Source organism: Psittacula echo (genome assembly GCF_963264785.1).
Source record: "Psittacula echo genome assembly, chromosome: 3".
NCBI lineage: Eukaryota > Metazoa > Chordata > Aves > Psittaciformes > Psittacidae > Psittacula > Psittacula echo.
This window is the reverse complement of record NC_137736.1, coordinates 8,666,880-8,682,988: the sequence shown is the minus strand read 5'-3', so window position 1 is coordinate 8,682,988 and position 16,109 is coordinate 8,666,880. Positions and strand designations below refer to the sequence as shown.

Sequence of the window (16,109 nt, the reverse complement as noted above, 5' to 3'; positions counted from 1 at the left end):
TCCCTGCGCTACGGTGGCGAAGGCACAGATCCAGAGAAGGAAGAGGAAATAGTCTTGAAAAAGCAGTTTAACTGCACATTGGGCAGTGCCACAAAAGAAGGAGAGAGTGTAGAGAGTAAACTAGATAAGGAAGAAAAAGAGTGAAGGAATGGTTTGACAGAAACCTTACAAAGCTCAGAAAAACAAAACATGCAGCTTAACATAGGACTAAGGAAGAACTGAGTCAGAGTCGCTTCAGAGCTCCACAGTGAAAGAGCAAGAAGAAGTGGTCTCAAGCTGCCATGAAGGAAGTTTCAATTGGACTGAAGGGTGGTTCACCATGGGAACACATATTTAGACTGGCTGGAAATCTTCAACCTTGGAGATACTCAGAAGATGCTTAGACAACGCCCCAGGGCTCACAGAAGGTGAGGAAAATGGAAATGAAGAGTAATCAATGCAGTAAGGAAGTGCATGAAGAAGGGACTTTAACCTTGACCTCCAGAAGTCCCCTGAAGGCAGTGGAATGTATGTATAAAGTATGGCAGGCTAATGGTTAGTAGGGGTTTAAAAACACTCATGAATAGCTGACTCCACCAAGTCAGTCTTTACAAAGAGGTTACTGTATTTGTTCACCCTCACTGGTCAGTGTTTGCTAAGGTTTTTGCAAAGTCCAAGGACAGACTGAATATCAATCTCTCATTTCAATGTTTAATTGAGTATTTATGGTGTTTAGGCCGTAAATAAAAAATTTCCTAAGTAAATAAAGTAAAATAAATTTCCTAAGTAAATTAGGCCTGTGTAAGCATGCTGACTTTCTCTGTCCCTCCCCTGGCCATGTTTGGCTGGGAAGGGGCATCTCAAACTATTATGTCTGTAGAAGTTTTATGAAAATGGAGGGCCAGATTGGAGAGAGAGGCCTGTTAGCATCATCACGGAAGGAATCAGCTCCATAATCAAGCTTCCTGCCCTGTTTGATACAATTAAATTACCCACAGACTCAATGCTTCTGGGGTTATGAGCTCTTAAAGTCTCTATCCTGCTGCATTATGTGGTTGTCTGACACGATCATTGTTATCATTTTATTAGAAGTCCACAAATGAGAACACTAATGTAAGAAAGATCCACTGAGGACACGTAAGATATAGATACAGCTTCTGACTCAGTGAGACTCTATGCTTTAGATAGCCAGAAATGGGAGGATATAAAAGGGAAATATCACCATATGCTTTCCTCCTTCCTTAAACTTCCACATCTGGCTTTCCCTCCCCTCATCCTTTCCCTTCCCTTCTCATCCTCTTTCTATGAAAACTCAGATTATGTCTGGAGGATTACTTAGATTCTGTGGCCTTGCCTTGAAGGTCAGACTGCAATGTGGCACCACCCACACCACTCTTTGCTGTGGCCACTGGTACTCTGTTGGGCTTGCACAAAGGTTTAGCTTCCCTCATGCACCGGTGCATCTCCTGCCCAAGCAGACATCTGTCCCCTCACCAACGCTGGCTCCTTCTGGAGTCTGGTTCTGGAGGTCACATTTATAGCAGCAAAAAAGGCTTTGGACCCCAGACTCTTTCAAGTGGAGTCCTCCTGTAGACCTCCAGCAGTCTGTCCACACCTCTGACTCGAGACTGCAGAAAAAGAGAGTTAGAGGTTGCTGGGTTGGATGAAATTCTGGTCTCGGTCCTTTGTGGTCTGGAATAACTCAGGAAACAAACCTATGACACATTCCTTTTGTGCAGACTAGCTTGTTTAGACTTAGTTCATTCTGTAATTTACTATTGTCAGAGAAGGGTTTCAGAAGCAGCACCTGCTCCTGAGATTACCAATGCGAGTTTCTGTTTACAGTTGCTTGAAATGTTGCTATATTTCATTTATCTGGATTAAATGCTAGATCAGAACATAGCAGCTTGTTTTGAGACTCAGATCATGATGGGTACCATTATTTGTCAGTATTGTTATTTGTTTAATAATCAGGGCAGTGAATGCTTGGGAGGGGGAGGTCTACCTAAAAATCTTTATTTACTGTCCTGAAGATACACTGAGCTTTCATGGCACTACAGAGTTATTAGTGTGAAACTTGAAGTTCACATGAGCTCAGTGTGGCAATATGGGGGTGAAGCTGCTGTTCGCTTCTGCAAATTCATTTTTATTGACTGTGTTCAAGTGGTTCGTGCAGCTTTCCCACAGACCTCAAATGGTTTTCAAGAACCCTTGTAGGACTTTCCTTCCAGGACCATTTCTTCTGCAGCTGAGGACTTGAATGAAAAATCTTGTGCCCTTCTGGGCACAGCTTGCTGCTGGCAGGCACCATTCAATCCTGATTGAAATGGCCACAGAAGAGGAGCAGGCTACTGGGGGCAAGAGAATGGGTAGCATTGCAGTTTGGGGTTGGACACTGACGAGGAGGAGGAAGATACTGGAAAAGTGAGAGTCTGAATAAAATTAAATCTGACTCGATTCTGCAGCTGGGAATCACTGTGTCAAGGGATGGGCACAGAGAGGATGGGGAGAGAAATAACCACTAGCAAGAGATAGAGTACAAAGGAAGAAGGGTGACTGCTTGGGATAACAAGCAGGGAAACACGTGAATATAAGCTTTTCATTAGGAGGATGAATAGGAGGCCTTGGAGCCAGTAGGAAGCAAAGACCTGAGAGAACTGGAAAAACAGGGACTTGGTGGAGTGAGAATGCTTGAAAACAATCCCTTCTCCACCTTGTGTGGAAATCATTGCACAAAGACACGGGTGTCAGAGCCTGTTTGTGAGACCCCGCTGGCTCCGTTCGCCAGGGTTAGAGAGCTGCAGCTCGTGTCTCCGCTACACAGCACGCTGACACCGTTTTGCCGCCCGAAGCAGCCCCCCGGGCTCCGCGGCGCCCGCAGGTCTCTGCTGCCGCCTCTCGGTGCCGCCGGGAGCTGGTCACAGCTTTGTGGTTTGGAGTAAGCCGCAGTCTCTAGGGACGTTTTACTCCATTAGAGGAAACTCGGGACCGTTCCTCTTCAGCCACTGGTCACCGCTGGTGAAGCCGCGTGTGTGGTGCAGAAGGACATCCCTAGGAAGGTCGTGGGGAGATCCCACGCCAGTTATCCCACGGTGGGATATCTCCAGTCAGAGTCCCTTGCCCACAGGGAAAAGGCCTTGGGAGTAAACAAGACCATGGGGCTTCTGTTTTGTATGAAGGATGGTTCATCACCTGCGCAGGCATTGTCTGTGCTTAAGAGTTGTGGCTGCTTGAAGCTACCGAGAGATGGAGGGGAGGGGAGTCCAGAAGGCAGTAGGCCTCTCTGTGTGGTACAGCACATAGAGCCAGGTGGTCCCAAGTCCCAGGTTTTCATGGGAGGCTATGGGAGCTTTGTGTTCAGACTTGGTGCTGGAAGGAGTAAAAGAGGACAACAGCTTCTGGTGAGATTCCCCTAGTAGAGGATGCAGAGATGGAAACTGGTGGGTTGGACCAAGCAGATGTCAGCCAGTGCACAGGAAGGTTTTTTTTTTCCCAGGCTTACCAAAGGCTCTGAATTTAACAACTGCCAATACATCCAGCCTGGATCACATGAGTGAGGCAGGAAATGTGGTGTGCAAGAAATCCACTGAATCCTTTTAGGCAAAAAGGGAAACAGGCAAATTACAGCCAAGGTCTTAGTATATCACAGAATGGTTTGGATTGGAAGGGACCTTAAAGCTCACCAAGTTCCAACCCCCTGCCACAGGCAGTGACACCTTCCACTAGAGCAGGTTGCTCCAAGCCCCATTCAACCTGGCCTTGATGGTGAAGGGTTGGGGCAGCCACAGCTTCTCTGGGTAGATCCAGGATATTTTACTTGCTACTTACATATCCTTGATTCCCTCCTGATGGATTTCACTTAGTTAATGTTATGTTTTCTCTTTTGATATTTACTCACTTTGTTTTATGCACTGACTCAGTGTTTCCAGATGGGAAAGTGTGGCTTTTCTTAAGAACTTGGGAAAAGCTTTTTTTCCCTCCCAGCTTCCTGGGGGAAGACAAGCCAGTCGAGCCTGTTTTAGATGGTAATGTTGTGAAAACTGGAACACTGCTGCTCTTCATGGCATCTGGCAGAAAGGTTACAGCTACACAGCTCTGAGTCATCTGAAGAAGAGGTTTGTCTGCTGCAATTTGGGAAGAATAGTATGTGGTCGTGTAATTTAGGAATTTAAGAGAATGCGTGTGCCTCTGAGCAGAATTATATTGCACTGGCAAACTGAATGTCATCATTTATTAACCTTAATGGCATGATTTTGCCTCTTTTAAATTATTATTTTAATATTATTCCTGACATAGTTTCAGTGAATTGTGAAATATATTGCCTAGCTCTTTCATCTTACAAAGTGTAAACCCAATACACATCTAGGCAAATGCAATCAAATGCTCTGTGTGTATCCAATGTAATTACATACATCAATATCACCAGGCTGCTGCATGAATAGTTAGCATTATGCACATAGATGTCCAGGTTACTTATTTAACTAACTTCAGTCATCTTTTTCTTAATTAATAGGTGTATGTCTTCCAAAGAACTATTGATATTCACGTACGCATTAATTTACCACTGCTGCAGACAAGTTGAGTTTATACGAAAACAGAATTCCCTTGCAATGCAATGACATGCCCACACTCATTTTACTTCTGCCATGCCCACCTTAAAATGACTGTGACTTGCAGAGTCACTGGCAGGGTCTTTACCTTACCCAGTTCAGAGGAGAAAACATGTCCCTGTGATTCGTTGTGCATCTTTGATCACTGTTTTCCTGGTTCTCAAAATTCCAGTTAGAAACATCAAGCAGTGCTCCCAAGAGACATCAGAAGCTAGATGACACACTGTTTTCTTTCACTATCCGTTCTCAGTTTGACAAAGAAAACAGACTAGGCATGTTCTTCAAGCCTTTATCCTGACTACAAGGAAGTCAGTAATGATTCATCTGTAGGTGTTTGTCTCCCTTGACAATATAAAGTGGTCACTGAGCTTGGCTTTGCTAACACACTTTGCCTATGGCCTGTTGAAACTTCAATGATTTTTTTCCTGACTGAAACAAGCTCTGGAGTTTGCTGTGTTGATTGTAAAGGGTAGAGCTTGTAATGGAGTTTTACATGTTCATTTATATTCCAGTCACAGCGTAGCTGGTTTGTGAGGAGGAGGAATTTTTTAGAGTATTAGTGACAGGTCTATGGTGGTACTTTGGTCTTGGCTTGTGGGCACTGGCTGGATTAAGAGTCCTATCTGGCATAAGTCTTGAAACTGCTTTCCATAAGGCTCTTAGATCTAGCTTGGTCCAGGGCTAAGTCTGATGAACAGATGCTCTTACATGAAGTTTACTTGGTAAATGAAGAGGTAGTTATGAGTTCTTAGTGGAGTTCTTAGTGAATTTCTTACCTACAGGAGTGTTCCCATAACAAAACCCAGGAAAACAATGCACCCTTACTCCTGATGGTAGCCTCAGAGAGACACAACATTGAATAGGCCACTATCATTTCCTTTTTTACCCCTATAAAAAAGGGTGTCTGCAGCATTAGACGATGAGCCACGGCAGGAGCCCTGTGGCCACCAGGCTGCAGTAGCAAGGTGGGCTCAAGCAAAGTGGTCTGTGGACAGGATGATCGAACAGTTGTTTTCCATGCAAAAGCATTGGACAAGTTCTCATGTGGATTTCCCCTTTTCTACACCCTTTGGATGTTATTCTCAGCTTTTAAAAGGAAGGGGGTAGAGGAGGAGGAGAGGCAGCAGAAAACTCTGTTCCCCTCCCTTTTCCCCAAAGTCATCTGATTTCCCGAAAATGCCTAACACACACAGCCCAGATCTGTTTGCTGCCCCCGCGCAGCCTGAGCCAACGGGATTGTGCAATTGACTGGAAATCCCGCTTTCTGCCGAGAGCCGGCGAGCGGAGCATCTCAATCCAGCATCCCACAGGTAGAGGGTGCTGCGACACTGCGGATTAGAGCCTTGGGTTCGTTTGGAGGAGAAAAGGGAAGAGGGACGAAAATCAGACACGAACTAGGGAGAGAAGGTAAATACTGCAAGCATTAGAAATGCGAAATGAAACTCCTCCTGAGTATCTCTGTCTGAAAGCCAGAAGAGTCACGACAAGCTGCTCCCCAGCCGCAGGATCTTGGCATAGTTTTTGAGGTGGGTGAGAGTGGAGTGTGTGTGTGTGTGGGGTACTTTCTGTCTTAATTTGCTGTGCACCAGCACAGTGTTTGGAGACGCTGGTAGTCATAAAGGGAGAGTAAGAGTACCAGGGAGTACCAAGATAGAGATCAGCTCTCCATTTTGTCAGTACAGAGCCTACTGTCCCTTCTTGGTGCTTGGGGTTGCTGTATGCAGGAATGAACAGAGATCTAAACTTGCTTTTGAGGAAGAACATTGACGTATTCTCCACAAGCTGGCGTTTTAAGGTCTTTGACCTGCCTAGCAGACAAGCAGAAGGACAAGCAACACTAATCAATCACACTGTTTTTTGTCCCAGACCATAACTCCAAAGTCCAATTCCTGAAAGATTTCCCGAAAGAAAGGAAGATCTGCTTTTTCCACATGTGGTGAGTTACTGAACCTCCAAGGGGAACTCAGCTTTATTAAAAATGTCATGTTTTAAATCAAGTGTTTTTCCCTGTAGTAGTGTACTGATTCTCAAATCTGCATGTATGTATAGCCCAAGTAACCTTCAGAACAAGGCAGTGAAGTGAGGAATAGCACTTGAGACCCTTGTGTTCAACACCTGCAGCATTATTGGATCTTACAGAGCTAGAGAGGAGAAGAGAGCATGACTGAGGTTTACTCCGTGTGAAAGACTACAGGAGAAAGAGAAGGGCCCCTGCAGCCACAGCGTTGATTATTAAAATTCCAGAGCCAGAAGCTGTGCTGCATGCTGTGTACAGCCAGAGACTGGCTTTTCCCCTAGGGACTGCATGCATATATGGACAGAGAAGACTACTGCAATATCATCTTCCTCTTTTCTCAGGTACCTTATCTTCTTCTGTGTCCCTGCCTGGGCTGATGCAGCCTCCATGTATGGTGAGATCTTGTCACCCAATTATCCTCAGGTGTATCCCAATGATGTGCAGGAATCTTGGGATATCCAGGTCCCTTCAGGATATGGCATTCGCCTTTATTTCACACATATGGATCTTGAACCGTCACAGAACTGCGAATATGACTTTGTGAAGGTACTATCCACATCCTCAAGTGAGAAAAAGACAAGAAGGAGGGTTAGAGTACACAACAGAAAGGCTATGTACAAAACTGAGGGCTGTTCTGAACTCCCAACAAGCCCACATGACTGAGCATATCTGAGCTAGCAGTCACTGAATTGATTTGAGTTTGCCTCATACCACATGAGTATTATCTGCCAACTGAGTGTTCCGTATATGTTCCCCTCTTCATATTTCTCCTGTATTTATAGGAAAAGCCTTCTTAGCCATCACTGACATCTCCCTATTGCAAGGCATATTCTGAGCCAGTGAACTGCAAGTATGAAAAGACCATTTTCTCAGGGAATTGCTTTTCTGATTCTGAAATTATTCAGATTAATTCATGAGTGGACATAGATGGTTTAATGCAACCAGAAATTGATTGGAAATGATGGAGGTTAAAACCAATCAAGAGCTCTGTGTATGGATAGTGGGCACTCAGATAAAGCACTGTGGTCGTTGCGCTACAGTTTCCTATGATCTTAAAACTTAGAGACCCACTAGATATTCCCCATGTTGTCCCACAAGGCACAGGAGATCAAGCACTTCTGCACAGACAGAAACAAGACAACCCTATCCTGCAATAGCTATGTGTGACAATAGGTAATAAGAGCAGGTGCAGCACCAGGAGACCTTGGAGAAAGACCAAGGTGGGACAGTGAGATGGATGTGCTCTGCTAGGACATGTAGTAACATGTCCTTTTGCAACAACCTATGGGACTGCTCTGCAGACTATCAATGATTGGGTTTGCCACTTTGAACCATGGGGTTGATTTTTTGTAGAAGTGGGCCTGAGGAAAGGATGTTAACAGATAACTTCTTGCATTAATTTGTATCTGAGAAATGAAGACAGGTACTTCACAGCTGGGAAGTCTGTAGGAAGGAACAATCCTTGAACATCTTATAAATGTCATGAAACTGGTTTGCTAAGGGCACTTTTCAGCTGGTCCTTGGCTGGCTGGCTCCTACACTTGGCCAGCTTGGTGGATGACACAACATCCTTGGTTCCTCCTGCTAGCTGTGTGACATAGCTTTGCTCTGGGAGATCTACCTGAATGTTGTGAGAAATACATGCAGTTTAGGAGCCTTTGGTTAGCCACCTGTAGGCTGAAAGATTCAAGTGTAGGTAATTACACATATTCCAGTAATGAGATAACACCTCTCTGCATTCTTCTGCAGGTCCTGTCTGGTGGCCAGGTTGAAGGTGTGCTTTGTGGGCAGAAGAAACCTCGTGCGCACGGCTCCTCAATTGTGGAGGAATTTCATATCCCTTATAACACGCTCACTATAAGCTTCCAATCAGACTTTTCCAATGAGGAGCGTTTCACTGGTTTCGCAGCCTACTATGTTGCAGTGGGTAAGGTTAAAACAGCATCCTCTGAATCTCTGTAGCAGCTGGGATCAGGGATAGGAAAGCTGACGGAATGGTTTTTCTCAGGAGAATGCGAGCATAAATATGCGAGCATAAAAAATGCGAGCATAAGTATGGCGAGCATAAATACTGTCTTAGAAATACCTTTTCTTTGTGGGTCACCAGTGTTTGCTTCACTTTCTCATCTTCTTCTTGCCCTTAGGGCCCTCTGCTAATCTTGGCTGATTCATCTTTTCACACTTGCAGACTTGGATGAGTGCACAGATTTTGTGGAGGAACCTTGCAGTCATTACTGTAATAATTATATTGGAGGTTACTTCTGTACTTGTCCACCAGATTATTTCCTCTATGAGGATAAGAAAACATGTGGAGGTAAGTGGTCAACAGCAAGAATTCATTTGGGGCCAAGTAGAAAGATGCAATGTTGTGACATTTAATTATGCGGGTGACTGGGAAGACGAGATGTAGTGGAAAAGGGAAATCTTGTCAGCTGCATACATGGACCATTTCCATTCAGAATCCTACCTGCTTTCCTTCCATACTCCTAGTGAACTGCAGTGGAAATGTCTTCACTGAGCTATCAGGGGAGATCGCTAGCCCCAACTATCCCAACCACTACCCAGAGAACTCACGGTGTGAGTACCAAGTGGCTCTGAGGCCAGGGTACTTTGTGGCATTGACCATACGCAGCAGGGACTTCGATGTGGAACCAGCCGACTCAAAAGGGACTTGCCACGACAGCTTAACAGTAGGTGTGGGGCTTATGGAGGGAGTCAGAATGGTCTGTATTTCCCTTCAGTCTTCTCATAGTCAGAAGACCATGTGACTGCTTAACTGTATTTTCTGCTATGTCACTTTTTGACGGTTGAAGTTCTTGGGCATACATTTGAATATGTATATATTGCATATGTATTTTAATATCTCTCTAAATACAGTTGGAATTTCTTATTTCTTCTTGGTTGTTATTTTCCCAGCTTGTCTCTGGAAAGCAGCTTTTTGGTCCCTATTGTGGCAGCAAATTTCCAGGCCCTCCTGAAATCAAAACTAGGAACAACATTCTTGACATAACCTTCCAGTCAGACCACGCAGTACAGCACAAAGGCTGGAAAATACGCTACTATGCGGATCGTGAGTAAACACTTGGGAAAGCATTCCCTCTGCTGCTGAGTTAGTCGCAGGTCATATTCACGGTACAACCTGTCAACATGTTCGCAGCTGCTGGTATTGAGTAAATAGAGGATACCTGTTTAGTAGGGGAAATAATCACTAGCAAGAAAGAAGTTGGGAGAAGGAAGGAGAGTAAATCTTGAACCAGTTAACCGCCGATTTCTACCTATCTCTTCAAAGCTGTAAGCTGTCCCCCGAGTGTCATCCCCAACTCTGTTCTTGACCCAAAGAAGGACAGATATATCTTCAAGGACAATGTGAAGGTGACCTGTGTAGAAGGCTATGAAATTGTGAGGGTAAGTAATGTAAAAAAGCATATATCCTCTCTGCCCCTCTCAGCATCTTCCTGATGCCATTTCCCATCATGTGTCCTGAGCACCTTTGGGACACTGCAGCATGGTGAGGACATTCTACTGAAGTGCCTGTGTCAGACGTATTTCATGGCCAGTGATTTACATGGATCATGTGTTCTTCTCCCTAGAAACGAGACAGCATCAAGACTTTTCACTCCAGCTGTCAGGACAATGGGGAATGGAGCAACTCCCATTTCAGCTGTGTTCGTAAGTGACCTGTCTCTGTATTATGGGAAACAGACTAGAATGGAGCCTTTAGGCTCTAAATCCACTGTATCTCCAGATTAGGAGAATGCTGAAGGACTAGGATGTGAGCATGCTGAAGGGACAGAAGAAGTGAGCACTGACGGCTGTAACAGAGACTAGAGGAGCCAAGTAGTTCTCCATAATACAGAATAATCATATTGTTGGGTGAGGATGCCCATTTGATTATATTTGATTATATTTGATCATCTTCATTTCTTCTCTACAGCTGTAAACTGTGGTGATCCCACTCCTATTGACAATGCCCAAGCTGTATACGTCTCTGAACTTCAGGAGCCTCTGTACAAAGCTGCTTTCCGCTATCAGTGTGATGCACCTTACTATACCCTAAAAATCCAAGGGGATGGTAAGTATTGCCTTTGCTACACAAACATCTTTGATCAAAGGTCTAAGAAATAGCATTCGCATCATCATGGGGCTGGGATTATACCCCATCAGGTCAAGACTGTGAAAACATTTTCATTGGTGTGGAGTTGCAGGCAGTATTTTTGTGTTGCCTTTGTGTTCAATACACCCTAATAATGTCTGCACTTGGGCTGTTGACCTTAAATGCATTAGCAAGTCCTCTCTCCTTTTGCTTGGTGTGTGAACTATGGAGATTTCTGTCACATCTAGCACACAGTTTTGGTGGAGAAGTAAAGGACTCAAGAAATCTGTTAATGACTTCCCTCCAAAATAGGAGGAGAAGCACCCTGGTGGGGTTGTGTACTTCTAGGGAGGTCTCAGCAATGTATATGAAGCTGTGCTTGCTTTGGAAATGAGAAGGTTAATTCACCATCTTCTACAGTAGTGCTATTTACCCTCTCTTCATCTTGACCGTATCCTTATGTCACTCTTTTTTCTTCTGTTTTCCAAGGGCTGTATCAGTGCTCAGCCAGCGGAGAATGGGTAAACGAAGAGATGGGATCGAAGCTACCAAAATGTGTCCCAGGTACTAACAAAACTATGTATATGTTCCCGTGGCATGTGAGGACCACTTGTTCTTTCATCTCTCTATTTTACAACTGTTAAGCCTGAACTTACAGTCGATCCTTTCTCTGTTGTTTAAATCACATTTCTGAAGCTGTGAGCCCCAAAGAAAGATCAGATGAGGCAGCAGAAAGAAACTGGAAACAAAAGTGGGCAACATAATAAGACATCTGGTATAACAGGGCTTCTTCAAGTATCAATGTGTGTTTCTTAACCAGTTTCCACACCTTTAAGTGTGTGTATTCTCAAGTTGTTCAGTGCTTTAGATCTCTGTCTGCATTGCAGGTAGCAAAAAGACTGAAAGGTCAAAAAGATGCCTGTTTTCAGTCCCTTTCAGGCTACACTGACAGCTGTAGCTTCTCTTTAAATCTCTCCTGCAGGTAGTGTCCAGCTTTTCACTGGGCACTACAGATGCAGCATTATAGTGAAAGATCTTTCACTACTCTCACTGTAAGTCATAGCCTAAACCCTTCAGGTTTAATGTGCTCTTCAGTATTCAGCTACACTTGCTATGTCTAAAGGCTCAAGCAAGATCACTGTCAAGGACCTTTCCATCCTGTCTTTGTGTACTTGGGAGACATTGAGGAGGGAAGTGTATGGGTACTACTCCTGCTCCTCCTGACTGCTGGCAGTTATGTCTGGATCTTAATGTGCAACTGAGAGAGAAAATTTTAAATCCTATGTATTCTGCATGCTGTTCATGTAGATGTTCATGAGTGGGTAAGAACCCACTCAGAGGAGGCAACATTCCTAGGGCTAGTTGTACATGATGCCTGTTCACTGCTCCAAACCCCCAAATCCTATTTGGCAAATTACAAGATCCAGCTGAAGATGATTCAGCCCTCTTAAGGGCCAGCTCAGCCAGTGACTTGGACTATAATAGTGCACAGTGCTAAAGACAAATGGCAACATAAAGCTCAGGGAATTTACTACCCAAGAGGAGAAAAGAATATGAAGCCAGACTGCTCCCAGTGGTACATAGCAATGAAAGACAATGACAAGCAATGAGCACAAGTTGCAACCAAGGTAATTCTGACTGTATTTAAGGAATAATGCTTCCCCAGATTGCTGGAACTGTTGCCAGAGGGGCTGGCTAATCACCACCTGTGGAGATGATCAGAAGTCACCTGTCAAAGCCTCTGAGCAACTTGGCTTTGCAGTTAGGAAGACAGGGGGAAGGGCAGTTAGGGATGAACAGGTTGAACTAAAGACATAGAGAGGTACCTTCCAGCCTATATCTTTCTATGATCACATGAAATTCTTTATCAAACTCTGCTTCATTTAAATTGGAAGCTACCTACTGGCTGTACTCAGTCTCTTACTGTATGACTAAGGGTTCAATGCAAACAAGGCTATGTGATAAGAAATCAGTTTCCTGTCTATGTCAAAATGACCAGCCTTATTTATACCGTTTGTGTTCACATTCTGCAAAACCTTGTAGAACATTTTACTCAAAGAATATGTAGCATCTCTGCACCCATAAGACCCACAGATAAGGTCTCCATTAAGCCACTGCTTAAGATTTTACATGCTAAAAGAGTGGAGAGTTGAAATGGTAAAACATCAGTGACAAACCTGACAACTTAACCTGAAACTATCTGGATTTCACAACACACACACACACACACACTATATATATATTAAAGAGCAGTGTCATATTTCTCAAAACTTATCAAAATCCTCCAAAGTCAATCAATCCCTTCACCTACAGGGCATAATTCAGCAAAGGAAAAATGCTAACTAGAATGCAATCAAATTGTGAGCTTTGACGTACCCAGCATGGGCAGCATGACAACTGCTTTCCAAAGCAAGAACATGAGAATTAGTATTTTCAGATTAAATTGAATGTTGATCATAGTTTTTCTTGAATTGTCTTTAATTTCTCTGTAAATACTAGTTTAGAGCTCTATGACATTGAATATAAACATTGGTTACTCAGAATCAAACATTTGGAGGAGACAGGCAGGAGGGGAATATGGACTTTTTAGCAGTACCAAAGAACTAGAACTGCTAATTCTCCCATGTGGTTCCTCTCTTTTTCCTTTCAGTCTGTGGGGTGCCTAGTAATCCCATTGAAGAGAAAGCAAGGATTTTTGGAGGCACCCTTGCACAAAAGGGTAACTTTCCCTGGCAGGTGTATTTTCATTATCCAAGAGGAGGCGGTGTACTCATCTCTGAGAGATGGGTAATGACTGCAGCTCATGTGCTGGAGGGTTATGACAAGCCCACCATGTATGCTGGGGTAATCAATGTTGGTGGAGAATCTCTGTACCGGGAGGCCAAGCAACTGATCCCAGAGGCTTCGTTCATCCATCCTGATTGGAAGAAGCAGCCCCTAGAAACCAGGACCGATTTTGATAATGATATTGCTCTGCTGAAGCTGAGGGATCCGGTGAAGATGGGCCCAAACATCTCACCCCTCTGTCTTCCTGGTAAATCACCTGAGTATGAGCTGCAAGAAGGGACTCTGGGCTACATTGCTGGTTGGGGTCAAAGAGAAAGAGGAAGACTGCCCATTTATCTTTGGAAGGCCCAGATTCCTGTGGTGGACATGGATAAGTGCCGATCTGTGAAACCAGAGGGCTCTGCTGATTCCAGTGCGTACCGATTCACTGACAATATGATCTGTGCTGGTGGTGACAAGGACAGCTGTAAGGGGGATAGCGGTGGAGCCTATGCTATCCAAGATCCTCTTAATGACAGACAGTACTATGTGGCTGGGCTGATCTCCTGGGGACCAAGATGTGGTACCTTTGGTCTCTACACCAAGGTAGTGCGTTATTTGGACTGGATTACAGAGACCATGAACAAGCATGAGGATGCAGACACTTGGCAGGATTAGCTCTTTCTTCTTTCAGCACAGTCACCATTTCTAAACATGATGATGTTCAGGCTGGCTGTGATCCTGCTCACTCTCCATAGGTGACAGACCTACTCATTGTATGTGCTGAGTGGAGAGTCAGGGATATATATCTCTTTCTCCCACTGTCATTATGCCTGGGAAGGGAAACACTTTTTGTTCCACTCACAGCAGTGTAAGAGGAAGATGCTATTTGGGGCAAAAACGCTCCTTTTGCTTACTCTCATTCTTTTCTATGCCATTTTTTCACACTTGAAGAATATGTAGCCATACTGCCACCTAACAAGGATTTCAGTGAAGACCAAGGGAGAACAACTGTTGTTTCCCAGAGTAGGTTCAGAGCCTGATTTCTGCTTTATGTATTTCCTGTATTGTTCAGAATAGCTAACAGCATTAAAGAATGTCCAAGCTGCCTTATGTGCAATGTTCTTATGTGAGTGTATTGTCTTTGTTCTCAGAGTAGACCTAATTCTCCTTGAAACTTCCTAAATCAAGTGTCTAGTCACATTTTGACACATTATGCAGCCAGCTTTTGTCAAGCTGTAGCTTTTGCTACCTCACCTCTTTACCTAAGAGTCTCTATGAAGTTCTTTTGAGATGGTTGCTTCTCACTGACCAACCATTACCAGCAATGAGGACTTCAGACTTCTCAATCAAGCTGAGCAGATGAGACATCTTCAAAATCCTTTCATTCACCTGTCCTCAGGGCTTTATTTTTCAAACATTATTGTGTTAGGTAAGAAATAAAGCTCACTTGTTTTAGGGAAGGTTGTGGGACAATATTACCTGACAGGCGTTATGGGTGTCTTCTGCTCCAGAAAGTCTTGTATCACTCACAGATATCCTTCTCCTAAGATGGTCAGAGAACTACTGCAGATGTCATATGGTGCAAGACAGGGGAAGCTGGGTTTGTTCAGCTTGAAAAAGAGGAAGCTAAGAGTGGGATCTAACTGCTGTATTCAGATAACTAAAGGAGAGTACCAGAGCAAGACTCTTTAGAAAGGTGAACAGTGACAGGACAGGAGACAATAGACATGAATTGCAACATGGGAATTCCCAATAGGGCTTTTTCCCAGGGCATGGGTCAGCACTGGAACAAGTGCCATAGAAGACATAGAAGAATCTCTGTCCCTGGACATCTTCGTCATTTGCCCAGGCAAGACCCTGAAGCTCTGAAACGAGTCCTGCTGTCAGCAGTGTGTTGGACTACGAACCTCCTCTGAGCCTAGGGAATGGCAGTGCCTGGGGGAACGGTTGGACTTGATGATTGTAAAGGTCTTTTCCAACCTAGTTGATTCTATGATACTGTGGTGAGGAGGATGCCTGCAGCTGTTGGGAAATCTTGTATGCATTCCTCCACTCTGCTCAAGCACCTTCAGCTTTGTGTAACAAACAAAAGGTTAATTCTTTGTTGGGTAACCAATGTTCTTACTCACAGGATGTTTAGTGCTTTTTACTTTTATATCTACATGTGCCAACTTTAATCTTGTATGAAGTTTTATATCATTCCTTCTTGTTACTAAGTAGATGGACTCATCTCAGCTACCATCTTTTGAAGAGCAGGGAAGTGTCCATCCCTGGTTACTAATCCAGGCTGCAGTCTTAGCCCCTGTTCCTCTTGTGCAAAGAGGTGACTGTATACTGGCAAAGCAACAATAATGTCAATGGAAGGAAGAATAACAATGGCAGTGGTGCCATTGTAACAGTATTTTATAACTACACAGTATGTCTTAGAATGTCATAAATGACACAGACATGCCCAAACCTCTGGGGTAATCATTAGCAAAAGCCACTGGAAATCTTACAGATTGCTATAGCTGGATGTCAGGAATGTTCTGCTTTGGTAGGTGATGGATACGTCAGCAGTAGAAATATCTCAACAAAGTACAAGTTGAGCAAAAGGAATCAATTTTCAGCTCTGGAAAAAGTGGCCTTCAAACTAAGGTAA

At 44.0% G+C, this 16,109-nt stretch overlaps 1 protein-coding gene across 1 annotated transcript; it reads left to right on the top strand.

Annotated features, from left to right (window-relative positions):
- Positions 1–2,305: 2,305 nt before the first annotated feature.
- Positions 2,306–14,143, top strand: C1S (complement C1s; the record flags this gene model as incomplete). The annotated part of the gene is made up of 13 exons (XM_080612693.1): positions 2,306–2,403; positions 2,832–3,007; positions 6,456–6,525; positions 6,948–7,152; positions 8,356–8,533; positions 8,795–8,920; positions 9,097–9,296; positions 9,523–9,676; positions 9,896–10,011; positions 10,197–10,275; positions 10,541–10,678; positions 11,189–11,263; positions 13,350–14,143. 13 exons carry the CDS (start codon positions 2,306–2,308, stop codon positions 14,141–14,143), a joined length of 2,409 nt encoding a protein of 802 aa, XP_080468819.1.
- Between the last annotated feature and the right edge of the window lie 1,966 nt (positions 14,144–16,109).